Below are 15,907 nucleotides of genomic sequence, written 5' to 3'. Positions count from 1 at the left end.
TAATAATGTAATGGTAGTGGTAATATTAATAAAATAAAATAATAATAATAGGAATGATAGTGATAGAAATAATAATGATAATAATAGTAATAAGACTAATAATAATAACTGTAGCAGCGGTCGTCAAGCAGGAACACAGGGGAAGAAGGTGGGCCACAATCATAGATCCAGACTCTGCAGCCCTGGAGGCAGGAATACCTGCTGAAAGCGACAGAAAGAGAAAGGAGAGAGTATGTAAAATCTGATGAGAAAGCACAAAACTACGGGAGAGAGAAGATGTTGAAATAGTAACATCCAGTAATGGGATAAGAATGTATACAGATGGAGAGGAGAAGAGAGGAGCTCAGTGCATCATGGGAAGTCTCCCAGCAGTCTAGGCCTATAGCAGCATAACTAAGGGATGGTTCAGGACTCACCTGAGCCAGCCCTAACTACAAGCTTTATCAAAGAGGTGTTGGGATTCACAATGGTCAAAGGGGGTGGCACCCACTTGTGTAGGTGCAATCAATTAATTATGGCAGAATTATCAAAGATAATCATAAATACTTTTAATGAATAAAGTCCCCGGGGGCACCACTCTTCCTGTGGTTGTCTTTAAGGGCCAAACTAGAGGTGTATGTGATTGCCTGTTTAGGATAACGGTGCCAAGTTAATAGGAGTTAGTTAGCATTCAAAGACTCTGTCTGTGTGGAGCATAACATAAACTAACATCAACTTAGCGGTGGCTGAGAACTACGGTCACAATGATGACCTCACATGGAGAAGATCACAACAATAAAACCTCAATGAAAACACATTAATAACGTCACATGTACAGAAGTTAAACAGTCCTTTGCTTAGCTATATACACTGTTAATCTGCGCTATGCCCAGCTGTTAACGTTACCCGTCCCTGGGGGGTGAAAAGAGATTGCTTTGGACATGTTGCTCCGTGCTGCCAGGCGAGGAATAATTGCGTTTCGATGCACTATTTTGTTGTCCTGGCGCCATGGCCATGATGTCATCACCCCCATAAAAGCAGAGCGCAGAGACCGTTCTCTGTCTTTCCACTGTAACTCTGTTTACTACAGGAGACACTCAACATTGAACTTTTATTTCCCTAGGAAGGTCTGTCGCTGGACGAGCGACAGACTGTTTTGAGTTTGCTGAAACACTTTTTTGGATTTTGGATTATTTTGAATTGTTATACTTCACATAACAATCTTTGCCTGCAGAAGGAAGACATGGATTTACCTTTTTCTTTACGGAGCAAAGGACAGCCACTGAGCCTCGTTTTCTCCCCACTAAAGTCGACTACTGCTTCCCTCTGCTGCCACCCAAAGGAACAGTTTCGCCATTGAACCTGCCAACAGCGCGGACCCGGCCATGTCAGTATCTGAGCCTGAGAGGACTCCGCTGGATAATTCTAAAGGACTGATGCGTAAAATCGCTATCAAGAGCGCTCCCAAGTAAGAGGCTTGTGTCTGGGCAGAGATAGATTGTATAACTGTGTGTTATTTCATCTGTGCTTCATTGCTGTGAATTGTTTTGCATTATAGTGGAAAGTAACAGACTGCCGTGTCCTGTTTATGCTGTGTGTTTTTGTGCTTAGCACGTTCCATTGTGTATCTGCACCACGCCGCTGGACCATTTAACTATGTTAGTTTCGTAGCCACTGTGGAAGCTAATAACTGTGCTTTATCAGACCAAAGTCCAGTAACACAGCTTTTTAAATGAAAGTTTGACGGGTTCCTGTGTGATAAAGGGACAGCAATTGTGCTTTACACGGCATATGTGATAAGGAATAATTAATAGATTAATATTCTGAAAGCAACGTGTTTGTAATGATTCTGGTAGAGCAGAGACTCAGATGCAGAAGTAATGTTCAAAAAGGCAGTCTTTACTGGCAAGCCAGGAGTCAAACACAGGAATTCATTCATGATTTGTGCCAAGTATCACACAAATCTCAAACAATATTGGACAGCTGCATATGTCAATAAACCAGAAGAAAAGACAGCCTCTTGAAGCATGACCGGTTGGAACTGCCATCTGGTGCCTTTTGTAATAAGGCCCAGGACAATAATGACAACAAGTCTAAAATAGTATTTTAAAACTGATGCAATTTAATCAGAGGTATTGCAAATTGCAATGACAATCTAAGCTTGTTTCTGGGATCCTAAATTGAACTCAGTCTCACACTTTCAAATTGCGTGCAGATGATACACCAAAGTCCAGTTGTGTGTGCATGTGATAGCCAATCCTTCTCATTGACTTCTGTGGAGATGCGTCCAAATAGGTACCACACATCACCTTGAACGGCCATGACGTCACCAGCACCGAGGCAACATGAGCGATCAGTGCGTCTGCGCTAGCCCCTACAGTGCAGGACCTCAGGTAAGATGATTTAAAATGGGGCATTTAAACTGTGATTATTTAGTCAATAATGGTATTTTTTAAGGTGACGTGACATGAGTGTTGACATGAGATAAGCGTTTAGCAACTGCATTTGCTAGATATTACATTCTTTACCGATCTTTTGCGGTGCTAGCTTTAAGTGAAGTTACTGCAAAAAGCATTAAAGTTACTAATTAACATGTTTTTACGTGTTTGCCTTGATGTTTTCAGTGATGTTCGGTTGATGTTTTTATATAAATTGTTGTAACATTCAGCCTGACATGTTTGGTATCTTTGGAAACCTTGGGATCGTGACTAGAATGTAAAATAAAGTTTTGTGGGTTTGAACAAAGCCTGGCTGAATTTGATCATCATAGGGTAAGTTAGACGTTTAGTTTGGCTGCAAAGGTCTCTTACCTCAGTCAAGGCCTTCCCCTGCCCACCTCCAGACAGACAGGCCCTTCAGACCCTTCCAGATCTATAACACTTCAACAGGCTGAACCTGATGATGTGGCATTGAGCTGTAGTTCATGTTCTGAGACTGTGTACAGTAAGGCAACGAAGAGAGACCACCAACCTGATAATTCTTGGGGCTCTAAAAGGTTGAGAAGCACTGGCCTAGAACATGCTGATTTATAATAATAATAATAATAATAATAATAATAATAATAATAATAACTTATTTATTTAACTTATAATAATAACTTTATTTATAGAGCACTTATGTACAAAGCAAAGTACAAACTGCTTCACAGAGAGAGAAATAAAATACCACAGTCAATAGTGGAAGCTAGGCTAAGGGCAGAGGTGAGCATTTGTGAGCAGCAATATGGTTTCATGCCTAGAAAGAGTACAACAGATGCAGTATTTGCTTTGAGGATGCTGATAGAGAAGTACAGAGAAGGTCATAGGGAGTTGCACTGTGTCTTCGTAGATTTAGAGAAAGCGTATGACAGGGTGCCGAGAGAGGAGCTGTGGTATTGTATGAGGAAGTCTGGAGTGGCAGAGAAGTATGTTAGAGTGGTGCAGGACATGTATGAGAGCTATAAGACCGTGGTGAGGTGTGCTGTAGGTGTGACAGAGGAGCTCAAGGTGGAGGTGGGTCTGCATCAAGGATCGACTCTGAGCCCCTTCTTGTTTGCTCTGGTGATAGACAGGCTGACAGATGAGGTTAGACAGGAATCTCCATGGACTATGATGTTTGCAGATGACATTGTGATTTGTAGTGAGAGCAGGGAGCAGGTGGAGGAAAATCTAGAGAGATGGAGGTCTGCTCTGGAAAACAGAGGAATGAAGCTCAGCTGCAGTAAGACAGAATACATGTGCGTCAATGAGAGGGACCCAGGTGGAACGGTGAGGTTACAGGGAGCAGAGGTGAAGAAGGTGCAGGACTTTAAGTACTTAGGGTCAACGGTTCAGAGCAATGGAGACTGTGGAAAAGAGGTGAAGAGGCGAGTGCAAGCAGGTTGGAACGGGTGGAGAAAAGTGTCAGGTGAAGAATGAAAGGAAAGGTGTTCAAGATGGTGGTGAGACCAGCAATGTTGTACAGCTTAGAGACAGTGGCACTGAAGAGAAAGACAAGAGGCAGAGCTGGAGGTAGCAGAGCTTAAGATGTTGAGGTTCTCTTTGGGAGTGACGAGGACGGACAGGATCAGGAATGAGGACATCAGAGGGACAGCTCATGTTAGATGTTTCGGAGATAAAGTCAGAGAGGCCAGATTGAGGTGGTTTGGACATGTTCAGAGGAGAGACTGTGAATATATTGGTAGAAGGATGCTGAGGTTGGAGCTGCCGGGCAGGAGGTTTAGAGGAAGACCAAAGAGGAGATGTATGGATGTAGTGAGAGAGGACATGAAGTTAATTGGTGTGAGTGAAGAGGATGCAGAGGACAGGGTTAGATGAAGGCACATTTTGCTGTGGCGACCCCTGAAAGGGAACAGCCGAAAGGAAAAGAAGAAGAAACTCAAGCACTTCAAGGTGGGGACACTGTGAGGTCATTTCCAGTGAAGGCAAGACTAAGCTAGCATGTGTACATCACGTGCTACACTTCTCTCTGGTTGAGAGGCAGGAGCTGAATAGCTCTGAAATCTTCTAGTCCCCATTTTGGAGAGATGAGCACCGTTGAATGTGTCCTGCATCAGTGGCTGAAAAGAACATGGGGCAGAATAATTCATGGAGGATAAACTACATATCTCCTCACTGTCAGTCTCAGAGAGATGGGACGTCAGGTAGCTATTTGTTACCTTTGTCTCTCAATGGAGGCTGACGAACTGACTTCATTCCCAAGGACTCAGGGTCTGTTGGAGACTGTTGCCATCTTCTGAGTGGAGGGGGAGTTAACCTGTCACTAAGGGAGGAGTGTGAATCAGAGTAACCTGAATCATTGGCTGAGCGTCTGTGGTGGGGAAGGACGTTCTAATCTAATCCCTAACAATTTCTCCTTGTGTGAAAAAAGATCTGACTCTGCTGAGTGCAGGTCTTCTAAATAGCGCATGGCTTTCTTATTTCTTATTCTGAACTTCGTGGAGTAAACTGTTCTACACAGGGGCTCTCCGTTGTTAAGTCTGGAATGGAGGGTGAAATTAAGCTGGTTGTTTAGTACAACGAAGCAATGTGGTTGGCTATGATGTTGCGATGGCAGACACCTGGCCTGACCTAACAATGTAGCCTACACTATCAGAAGTAGCTCTCTGTGGAAGAGGGGTAGCTACAGCTCCATCTAGTGGGTCTAATGGGCATCAGATTGTGGCCACTAAAGGCAAAGCATCAGAATCAGAAATACTTTATTGATCCCTGAGGGGAAACTCTTTTGCTACAGCAGCTCACTATCACATCAGTGCACACAGGAATAGAAGTACTAAGCAAAAAAACTATAATACACTATAATACAGGTCAGAAAATAAATGAAGTACCAAGTGGGTATATAAGTATAAAATAAAATAGGTGTGAAGTACAAAGTGGGTTTACGGTTGATGATAATAATATGGTATAAAGTAATAGTGCATGAACTGCCAAGTTAAGTGTAGCTTATTTATAATGAGACGGAGGATATTGCACACCAGTAATAGAGGTATGAATAAATATCAATATCAATAAATAGGGAATTTTAAACTGAAAAGGGTATATTGTACAGGAGTATTAACACAGGACCTCAATTATCTCAAGTATTGCAGAGATGTAATGATCAATGTCCAGTTTAATGACTTAGGGTCATGCAGACTACACTTAGAGGGAGGAGTTGAAGTGTTTGATGGCCACAGGCAGGAATGACTTCCTGTGGCACTCTGTGGTGCTTTTTGGGGGGATGAGTCTTCCGCTGAAGGTACTCCTTTGTTTGACCAGCACGTCATGGAGTGGGTGGAAGACACTGTCCAAGATGGCATGTAGTTTGGCCAGCATCCTTCTCTGACACCACTGCCAGAGAGTCCAGCTTCACCCCCACAACGTCACTGGCCTTACGGATTAGTTTGTTGAGTCTGTTAGCATCCACTACCCTCAACCTGCTGCTCCAGCATGCAACTGCATACAGGATAGCACTGGCCACCACAGACTCATAAAACATCTTCAGTATTGTGATGCCCATTTTGATGCCCAGCAGATGTTGAAGGACGTCAGCCTCCTTAGAAAATAGAGGCGGCTCTGGCCATTCTTGTAAACAGCTTGAGTGTTCTTAGCCCACTCCAGTTTATTGTCCATGTGTACTCCCTGGTACTTGTAATCCTCTACAATGTCCACACTGACCCCCTGGATGGAAACCGGGGCCCCTTGGTAGGTCTACAACCAGCTCCTTAGACTTTGTCGCATTGAGCTGCAGATGGTTCTGCTCACACCATGAGACAAAGTTACCCACCACAGCCCTGTACTCAGACTCATCACCACTGCTGATACATCCCACCACAGCAGAGTCATCAGAAAACTTCTGAAGGTGGCAGGACTCTGTGTGGTAGCTGAAGTCCGTGGTGTAGATGGTGAAGAGGAAGGGAGAGAGGACAGTCCCCTGAGGGGCCCCAGTGTTGCTGACCTCGATGTGTGACACACAGTGCTGCAGGCGCACATGCTGTGGTCTGCCAGTCAGGTAGTCCCCAATCCAGTACACGCGGGGCATCCACCTGCATCACTGCCAGCTTCTCACCCAGCAGGGCTGGCCGGATGGTGTTGAAAGCACTGGAGAAGTCAAAAAACATGATCCTCACAGTGCTTGCCGGCTTGTCCAGGTGGGTGTGGATGTGGTTCAGCGATGGCGTCCTCAACTCCCAGCCGGGGCTGGTAGGCAAACTGAAGGGGGTCCTGGAAGGGTCTGACCATGGACCGCAGCTGTTCCAGCACTAGTCTCTCCAGGGTCTTCATTATGTGGGAGGTCAGTGCCACCGGTCTGTAGTCCTTGGAGCCACTGGGACGTGGCGTCTTCGGCACAGGAACAAGGCAAGATGTCTTCCACAGAACAGGGACCCTTTGAAGACTCAGGCTCAGGTTGAAGACATGTTGAAGGACTCCGCATAGCTGGGGTGCACGGGCTTTTAGCACCCGGGGCTAACTCCATCAGGGCCTGCAGCCTTGTTTGAGTGGTGTTTCATCATCTGTCCTCTCACCTGGTCAGCAGTCAGGCACACAGTAGAGGTTACAGGTGGGGGAGGGGGGGAGTCGTCAGTCAGGAGAGGGCCGTTAGCCTGATAGCCAGTTGAGGGGGGAGTAAGACTCTCCCAGGAAGATGGGGAAGGGGGGAGCAAAGTACTCAGAGTAACCTCACCTTGATTTTGTGTTTATTTAGCTGTGTGAGTGGGAGCATATGGAGATTAAATAGCAATGATCCAAGAATTGAACCTTGAGATACTCCACACATAATACCCACTTTGTCTGAGACAAAGTCTCCAGTGGACACAAAGAACTTCCTGTCCTGTAGGTAGGTTCTGAACCAGTTTAGAACCGGGCCGGATAGGCTGACCCATTTTTCTAATCCCTCAGTATAATATCATGGTCAACAGTGTCATAGGTAGCACTGAAATCCAGGAGCACAAGCATAGATAGTTTGCTAGAATCTGTGTTTATATGCAGATCATTTGCAACTTTGATAAGTGCTGTTTCTGTGCTATGTTGAGAAAACCAGATTGATAAATGTCTAGAAGGCTGTTTGATGTTAGATAGTTATTAAACTGAACATTTTTTCAAGTATTTTGCTGAGGAATGGTAGAAATGGAGGAATAATGAGCTATAGTTAGCAATAACGTTTGCATCAAGATTGCTCTTCTTCAGGAGTGCTTTAATGACAGCTGTTTTAAGTGCTGCAGGAAATATACCTGACTGAAGAGAGCAGTTAATTATTTCTAATACCTCAGGTGCTAAGCAGTTAAAAACAGTTTTTAAAATGTGGTAGGCAGAGGGTCTAAGCAGCAGGTGGAGTCTATTTTTTTCAGGTCTGGAGGGTCAAACCAAAACAATAAATTTATGGGCTGCTAAATGAAAACAATGAGCTGAAAGATGCTAGAAAGCTCTATAGAGCTGAGGGGAACTGGGTTCATCACTACATGCAGCCTTATTTACATACAAGTAAATATGTGATCCATTGTTACCAGCATGTGGCTGGTATTGTTTTCACCTTGTGAGTCTGTGTGTGTGTCATCATTGCAAAATGTCGTCCTGGAGACACCTACTGTAGCGGGAATAACCACAGAAGCGCTTTTGAGTACTTTGCCAGGTGTCTGTCTGTGGACAGATAGCTTCACAACCAAGATGCAAGATGCAGTCACGAAACTTTACAGGTGTGTAGTTGAGATAAAAATGAAGGCCAAGTTCGAAGATGGGTGTGGTCCGATCCATGAGTACTGAGTACTCATGTAATAATGTAGTAATGACTACTGAGTACTCATGGGTTATAACGTCAACATGTTGACAGGCGTCGCGGCTGGTGTGATCCCATCTTAAGATGGTCTTTAGTTAATATAATAATATTGATTATAGTTGCTTTAATATTAACATATTTATTAGTGCAGCTTTAAAGGCATTTCCACATTTTCTGACTTTTAAAATTACATACACACAAGGTCTCTTGAACATGGTTTGCTCAAATGCAGTGCATTCTGGGAAGTATGCCAAATAGCAACAACAATAAGTTTCTTGTTCATCGGTAATACGATCAGTTTAGTAGATGCTTGGCAGGATTGAATTGTTTCTTCGAACCATGACAATTCACAGCTCATGATTATCATTTAAAGATGATAATGATCATTTAGAAGCTGTGTGAAGTAGTGAAAATGAGTTTCTTTCAAATTAGTTGATGAAGAATCTATTCATGGAGCACGTTGTGTAATCAGTACTGTGTTGTGTGTGCATGTTTCATCCTGGATGGGTGGGTCCATACTGCTAGCACTGAAAGCTATTTCCTGTTGCCGGGTTACTGAGGCTCAACTTAGACTATTGTCCTGTGTAATGAGCTCCACAAAGCAATGAGAGTGTGGAAATCAAATGAGACTGCAGAAACCTAAAAGATACAGAAATTCATTCTGCGTGACTTGAATTTATTATGACAGAGGTGTAGGGGAGGGAAACCAATGCCAAGTCAGCTTTTCTTTGTAGTATGTAGCTGTTAAGTAACATAGTCATCATGTTGTGGATGATTTTATTAAACAAACTATGTGTTATGGATTTATCATATAACCAGCCTGCGCACTTAGAATAGTGATTAACACTAATTTTGCTGTGATGTATAACACTACTGAAGAAATTACATGTATTAGGACATATAATTGAAGAGATCAGGTTTTTCCCTGTCTTCGTTAGAACGAGATCATGGAAAGTTCGCAGTGCTTTCCAAAGCCCAGTTACAGTGTCAGAAAACTGGTCTGAACCGGCTGAGACATGGGAGAAATAAGGGCTGTGCCTTCGGTGTGTGAATGATTAGTTACTTTGATGAGCAGTTCTGCCATCGCTGTATGAATGTGACTTTGAGTAGTCAGAAAGACTAGAAAGGCGCTATATAAGTACAGTCCATTTACCGTTAGAAAGGCGCTATACAAATACAGGCCATTTATATATGCTTCCTTTAGGCAATATTATTAAGAAACACTCCATAAACTTTCATTGTTATGCGGATGTTACCCAATTATATCTATCAATCAAGCCAAATGATACTAGCCAGTTAGCTAAACTTCAAGCATGCCTTAAGGACATAAAAACCTGGATGACCTGCAACTTTCTGATGTTAAACTCTGACAAAACTGAAGTTATTGTACTTGGCCCCAAACACCTCCGAGACACATTATCTAAAGATATAGTTGCTCTAGATGGCATTGCCCTGGCCTCCAGCAGCACCGTAAGGAACCTCTGAGTTATCTTTGATCAGGATTTATCCTTTAACTCCCACATGAAACAAACTTCAAGGACTGCCTGCTTTCATCTACGTAACATTGCAAAAATCAGGCACATCCTGTCTCAAAATTATGTCGAAAAACTAGTCCGTGCATTTTTACTTCTAGGCTGGACTATTGCAGGTCCTTATTATCAGGCTGCCCGAATAAGTCCCTTAAGACTCTCCAGTTGATCCAGAATGCTGTGGCACGTGTACTGACAAGAACTAGGAAAAGAGATCATATTTCTGCATATTTTTGTTCATATTTGCAGTTGTTGTGCTAACTGGGGGGTCATAGTTATTGTCATCGAAGCGCCGACCTTCCGATTGGTGGACGATCCGCTCTACCACTAAGCCACAGTTGCCCAAATTCCAACCCAAATGCTGACAATAGAGGCAAGCAGGGGAAAATCAGTGATTTATTTATAATAAGACGGTGTGTAGTCCCTCAAAGAGAACTTACGAATCAAGGCGTTTGGCTCCCATCCAAACTCACAGGCATGGGTAGCAAGTCCAAACAGAAGTTGTATTTGGTAGGATAGCAGGAATGGGGCTGGGAAAAGGCACAGGCAGACAGGCAGGCAGGCACAGACATTCGGAAGGAGGCAACCTCTCCTAACTGTATAATCCATTCATGAAAAGATGGTTCCCCTGGAATTTCCTAGCCCCTTAACAAAACCTGGCTCCCCACCATTATATTAGTCTGGATCTACAAACTGCTATAATGAGTGAGTCACGTGAAATAAATAAGGACTACAATGAAAATCCAGGTTATAATATGAAAAATCACAAATACATTTATGGACCTTCCACCAATAAGTCTGAACTAGAGGACATTCCCAAAGCATAGAGGTGTCATTTTTCTTGATTCTGGCAATCTGTATTCTTTTGTCTTCTGTCAAGATACTGATGCTCAGTATTATGAAACAGGCTGATTTGTATTGGAAAGTGGAAGTTGATATAATCTAAAAGAATGAAGAATAAACAAAACAAAGGCCAAAAAAACAGAGAAACGGATATCTGTTTTTTCCCTTAGTGTTTTATTGTGGTTTACAGTACAAAGGTTCAGACAGGTGGTTTACAGAATCATCATTGCAGTTCTCATACAGTTCTCATTATATTTGCAGAAGAGTCATGCAAAAGGCCAAATACACAGCACGCAAACCAGGAGCAAGACAAACTAGTAGACCAGTGACACACACACACACACACGCACGCACGCACACTCACATAAGCAAAAACACTCCCAAATTACAAACATATATTCTCCTCACACAATATTCATACTGTCACACATGGTGAAAATATTTTTGTCATATCAATATGCAGACTAGTGGCTGACATTATTGCATTCACTGACCCACTGTTTTATAGAACAAACAAACAAACAAAAAGGGGGGGACAGTGTTCAGGGACAACAGGCAGGCTGCATAAATACTTTTGGAATATACAGCAGACTGCTGTAAACAATATTCCCTCTTCACCCACAAGTGCTCAGAGTACTATCTGTATATGTTCAGTATGTTCAGTGTCACTTTTATTATGCAGAGCTGTCACGCTGGAGGCAACATGTGCACTGTTCCTTCACACACAACAAGTTGTTTTCAGAACACACTTCGCTCTTGAAAATCAAACACATCACATTATAACAGCATCGCTGCAGCAATCAGTGGAAACACACAGGTCGGTCTTGTATTTACAGTTAAAGCCCAGAGAAGGGCCATAGAGGTGGTGAGGTGACAGTGCAGAGGGGCTGAAGCTGGTGCTGTCTCACAGGAAAGCACTGGGGTTTGCTCGGGGGTCCTTCTGGTTCCTGTAGCGATAGGTGAGCCACACTCCCAGAATCTGACACAAAGACACAGTAACAGTCAGATACAGAGAGCACAGACAACAGTAACATCTGCTTATTTTTGTGTTAAAGAATGTATGTTTTTTGTCAGCAATTCTATGAAAAGACCCAAACCAACAATGAATGTATCTACTAACAAGTGTTGTATGTGTATCACAGTCTGATGTATCTTCTTCCTCTGAGCCATAGCGCTCCATTGTTGTCCAAAAACTATTAAAAACACATCAATGAGCCACACTGTTGCACTGGGTGACATGTTCCTTCATTACCATTTTTATTATTATTATTATTTAGTGGGTTTTAGTTCCCATCTTATGTTACGCACTCCTCATTTTTATTTTACAATAAGTATGGCATTCTATCATTCCATGTCTATTTTCACATGAAGATGCATGTATTCTATTTTCATCTTATTTTTACTTTATTTTACATGAATTATGGCATTCTATCCCTGTTTTTTATGTGAAGCACTCTGTGCATGTATTTTCTCTGTTGGAAAGCACTTTGAGCTACATTTCTTGTATGAAAGGTGCTTTACAAATAAAGTTTATTATTATTATTATTCCCTTGAACACACACACTGTAGTTTATTCTGACTGAATCCCACATACACCATCCTGCTGCCCAAAATACGCCAAATGTGGATTAATCCGCTGCTGAAAATAGTCCCCAACAAATGCACAATTTCCCCCTGTTTCAGTAAGGTTTGTTAAAAACTACATTGTCTAGCTGCTTTATGAAATGACTGAGCCTTTTTAAAAGAACTGAGATCCACAGACAGGGTAGGGAAGTCAGAAAGTATTCAGAGACACAGAACACATTGTTGGTTTGTATCTGCACATGGGATTTGTTGACAAACAGAAACATATTGAATAGAACACCAGCCTTAGGCTTTAAACACTGTTGTAGTAATACCTGAGTGACTGACTACTGACCTCACATGAGGCAGGTAAAAGAGGTCAGTACAGCAACAGCAACCATCCTCTCAGTGTCAGTCGGTCTTAAAGATATTACATTTGATGTATACACATCTTTTGAATATCACTCCATTATTTTAGCAGCCCTCCTATACGTATGATAGTTTACAGGCCAGGATCTTAAAATCAATTATAAACTTTACTGGTAGCCAGTGCAGATGTGCTAATACTGGGGTAATATGGTCTCCACGTTTAGTGCCCGCTGAAATTCGAGCTGCAGCATTCTGAACAAGCTGGAGACGGGCGATAGATTTTTGACTGAGGCAGGTATAGAGAGAGTTGCAATAGTCTAGATGAGATGAAAAAAAAGCATGAATTACCCTCTCTAAATCAGCATGAGATAAAAATGACTTGATTTTTTTTGAGTTGAAGGAAGCAGGACTGCACAACTCTCTTTACCTGCTCCTCGAAAGTCAGGTCACTGTCAAAAATCACACACGTTTCTGGCCACAGGCTTTAGATTAGATGATAAGTCACCTAGATCATCTAAGACAAGATTTCTTGTGTTGTGCTGCCTGAATAAGAGCCAAGAATTGAGCCCTGTGGTACCCCACAGGTGATGTCTGCTATGGATGACGTTAACTTGCCTATAGTGACTGAGAAAGTCCTATTTGATAAATACGATTTGAGCCAGCTCAATGCTAGGCCTGAGATACAATAAAATAACATGCTCTATGGTATCAAAAGCTGAACACAGGTCTAAAAGGATTCAAACTGAGCATTCTCCTGCATCTGCTGTGAGGATGAGGTCATTTGCTACTTTGGCAAGGGCTGTTTCTGTGCTGTGCAAAGCTCTAAATCCTGACTGGAATTTTTCAAAAATATTATCATTCAGATAAGATAATAATTATGTAAAACAACATTTTCTAAAACTTTTGATAAAAAGGGCAGTTTAGAAATGGGTCTAAAATTAGTAAGATTGGAGGCATCAAGGCTGGGCTTTTTAAGAAGAGGCTGTACTACTGCATGCTTAAAACTAGATGGAAAAATCCCTGTAGCCAGAGAACTGTTGACAATAGAGAGAATACTAGGACCTACTGTGTCAAAGACAGCTTTGAGAAATGTTGTTGGAACAACATCAGATGACCTGATTTGAGAGACAATATCCTTTAAAAACAATAAAGAAATTGGTAGAAAACTATTTAAAACTGCTGAATTTCCCATCATAACAACTCTTATATTATCGACCTTCTGAGTAAAATACACAATAAGAATTGTTCACACTTCTCTATGGAGGCTTCAAGGCTGTGACTGGGTGAGGGGCTAATGACAGAAGCAATGGTTTGGAACAGAACCTTAGAGTTGTGACAGTTTTTAGATATATGGTCTGAGAAAAAAGCAGCCTGAGTAAGAGTATTTCAATTTTGCATTCATTCAACTGAAGAAAGTTCTTTGACATCCAACATTTAAGGCCTTGTAATAACCCACAGCCTGTCTGCCAATATCTCTTCAGTTGTGGATGCAGGCAACTCTGATCATGTCTGTGTCTTTTTTACTGTCAATGATTTTGTACAACAGGATATTCCAGAATGAACTCAAGAAGCACTATCTTTAGCAAAAACGTTTTTAATCAATGATTTTATTATTGACCACAATCTTAATTTAATGTTTTTAACTGAAACTTGGTTAGACAAAGATAGCAGTGCAGCTGTTCTTGTTGAGTCTAACCCTAACTTTAGTTTTATGAGCGAAGCTATAGTGCTTTGTGTCTATAGTAATCTGAGTGGACAAAATTGACATGTGGAGTTCCCCAAGGCTCCATTCTAGGGCCTCTACTGTTTAACATGTGCATGCTCCAACTGGCTCAGATTACAGAAAACAACAAAATATGTTACCATAATTATGCAGACAACACACACATTTACAAACAAAGTCACCAGGGGACTATGGTCCAATATATGCGCTGAGTAAGTGTATTGGACAAATAAACCACTGGATGTGCCAGAATTTTCTTCAATTAAACAAGATAAAACTGAAGTAATTGTTTTTGGAGCCAAGGAGGAACAATTAAAAGTCAGCACTCAGCTTCAATCAGTAATGTTAAAAACCACAAACCAAGCCAGAAATCTCTGTGTAGTCATGGACTCACACCAGCCACACAATTTCAACAGCCACATTAAGGCAATTACAAAAGTCAGCCTACTGCCACCTTAAGAATATATCAAGGATTAAAGGACTAATGTCTCAGCAGGATTTGGAAAAACTTGTCCATGCATTTATCTTCAGTCGACTCGACTACTGTAACAGTGTCTCTGTAAAAAAAAGTGAATCATATCACTCCAGTTCCTGTCTGTCAAAGAACAGATTTCAAAATACTACTACTTGGTTTATAAAGTACTGAATGGTTTAGGGCCAAAATATATCTTCTGCTCCATTATAAACCATCCTGACCTCTCAGGTCATCTGGGACAGGTCTGGTTAGTCAAAATTAAACATGGAGAAGCAGTGTTCAGTTTTTATGCACCATCTATCTGGAACAAACTCCCAGAAAACTGCAGGTCTGCTGCAACTCTCAGTTCTTTTAAATCAAGACTGAAGACTTTTAATAAATCAAATAATGATTAATTTCTTAAACTACACTGTAACTTTTACGCCCCTGTATTTTATCTTGTATTTATTTTCTATTTAACTCTTTGTATTTAAATGTCTATTATATTGCCCTATATTTATGTTTTATGTAAAGCACTTTGAATTGTCTTGTTGTTGAAATGTGCTATACAAATAAACTTGCCTTACTACTACTAATGATACTACTACTACTGATAGTACTACTTCTACTACTGATACTACTACTACAGATAGTACTTCTACTACTACTACTACTACTGTTATATGGAAAGCTGTTTGAGCATTTATTCCATATACCTGATATCAGACATCAGTTTCTTCCACTAGTTCGGTCTTTTTCAGCAATAGTTGGACATTTGGTCGCACTAGTTCAGCATTTTGTTATAATAGTTGAACAGAAACTCTTACTAGTCACTGTTTTTCAGCAACTAGTGGCACTTTTTCCAACTAGTTCCAACAGAAGCCTTACTACTGATGCCAGGCACCGCACTAGTAGCACCAAAATTGCAACTAGTCCGCTTTTTGACACACTAATGGCCCTCTGGATTAAACTAGTAACGCTGAAAGTCTTACTAGTTAACTAGTGAGCTACAAAAGCTCTGACAGCCAAAATGCAACAATATTCTTCTGTAATACTTACATGTGCTACTGTTTATTGACAATTATAATTTCTTAGATGATAAATGTAATAATATAAAATCTTGAGATCAGTAATTACAAAAGAATGTTTTCCTCTTCCTGTTAAAATAAACTTTTTATTCCAAAGGTTTTCAAGTGTAGACACTATCAAAATTAAACT

The 15,907-nt window shown here is 41.4% G+C and overlaps 1 protein-coding gene and 1 long non-coding RNA gene across 3 annotated transcripts in view; one reads left to right on the top strand and one right to left on the bottom strand.

Moving 5' to 3' along the window:
- Positions 1-748: 748 nt before the first annotated feature.
- The window catches only part of LOC122863783, a 24,073-nt gene continuing 8,914 nt past the window's right edge, over positions 749-15,907 (top strand). For both annotated transcript variants that reach the window (XR_006375086.1, XR_006375085.1), the window contains exon 1: positions 749-2,372. This is a non-coding gene — a long non-coding RNA (uncharacterized LOC122863783). The remainder of the gene's footprint in view (positions 2,373-15,907) is intronic.
- The window catches only part of tspan13b (tetraspanin 13b), a 21,143-nt gene continuing 15,969 nt past the window's right edge, over positions 10,734-15,907 (bottom strand). Inside the window, exon 6 of the mRNA XM_044170496.1 lies at positions 10,734-11,559. Coding sequence (XP_044026431.1) covers positions 11,485-11,559 — 75 coding nt within the window. The 3' untranslated portion in view covers positions 10,734-11,484. The remainder of the gene's footprint in view (positions 11,560-15,907) is intronic.

Source organism: Siniperca chuatsi, linkage group LG17 (genome assembly GCF_020085105.1).
Source record: "Siniperca chuatsi isolate FFG_IHB_CAS linkage group LG17, ASM2008510v1, whole genome shotgun sequence".
Lineage (NCBI taxonomy): Eukaryota > Metazoa > Chordata > Actinopteri > Centrarchiformes > Sinipercidae > Siniperca > Siniperca chuatsi.
Note: the sequence above shows the minus strand (reverse complement) of the source record. Positions and strands in the feature narration are given on the sequence as shown.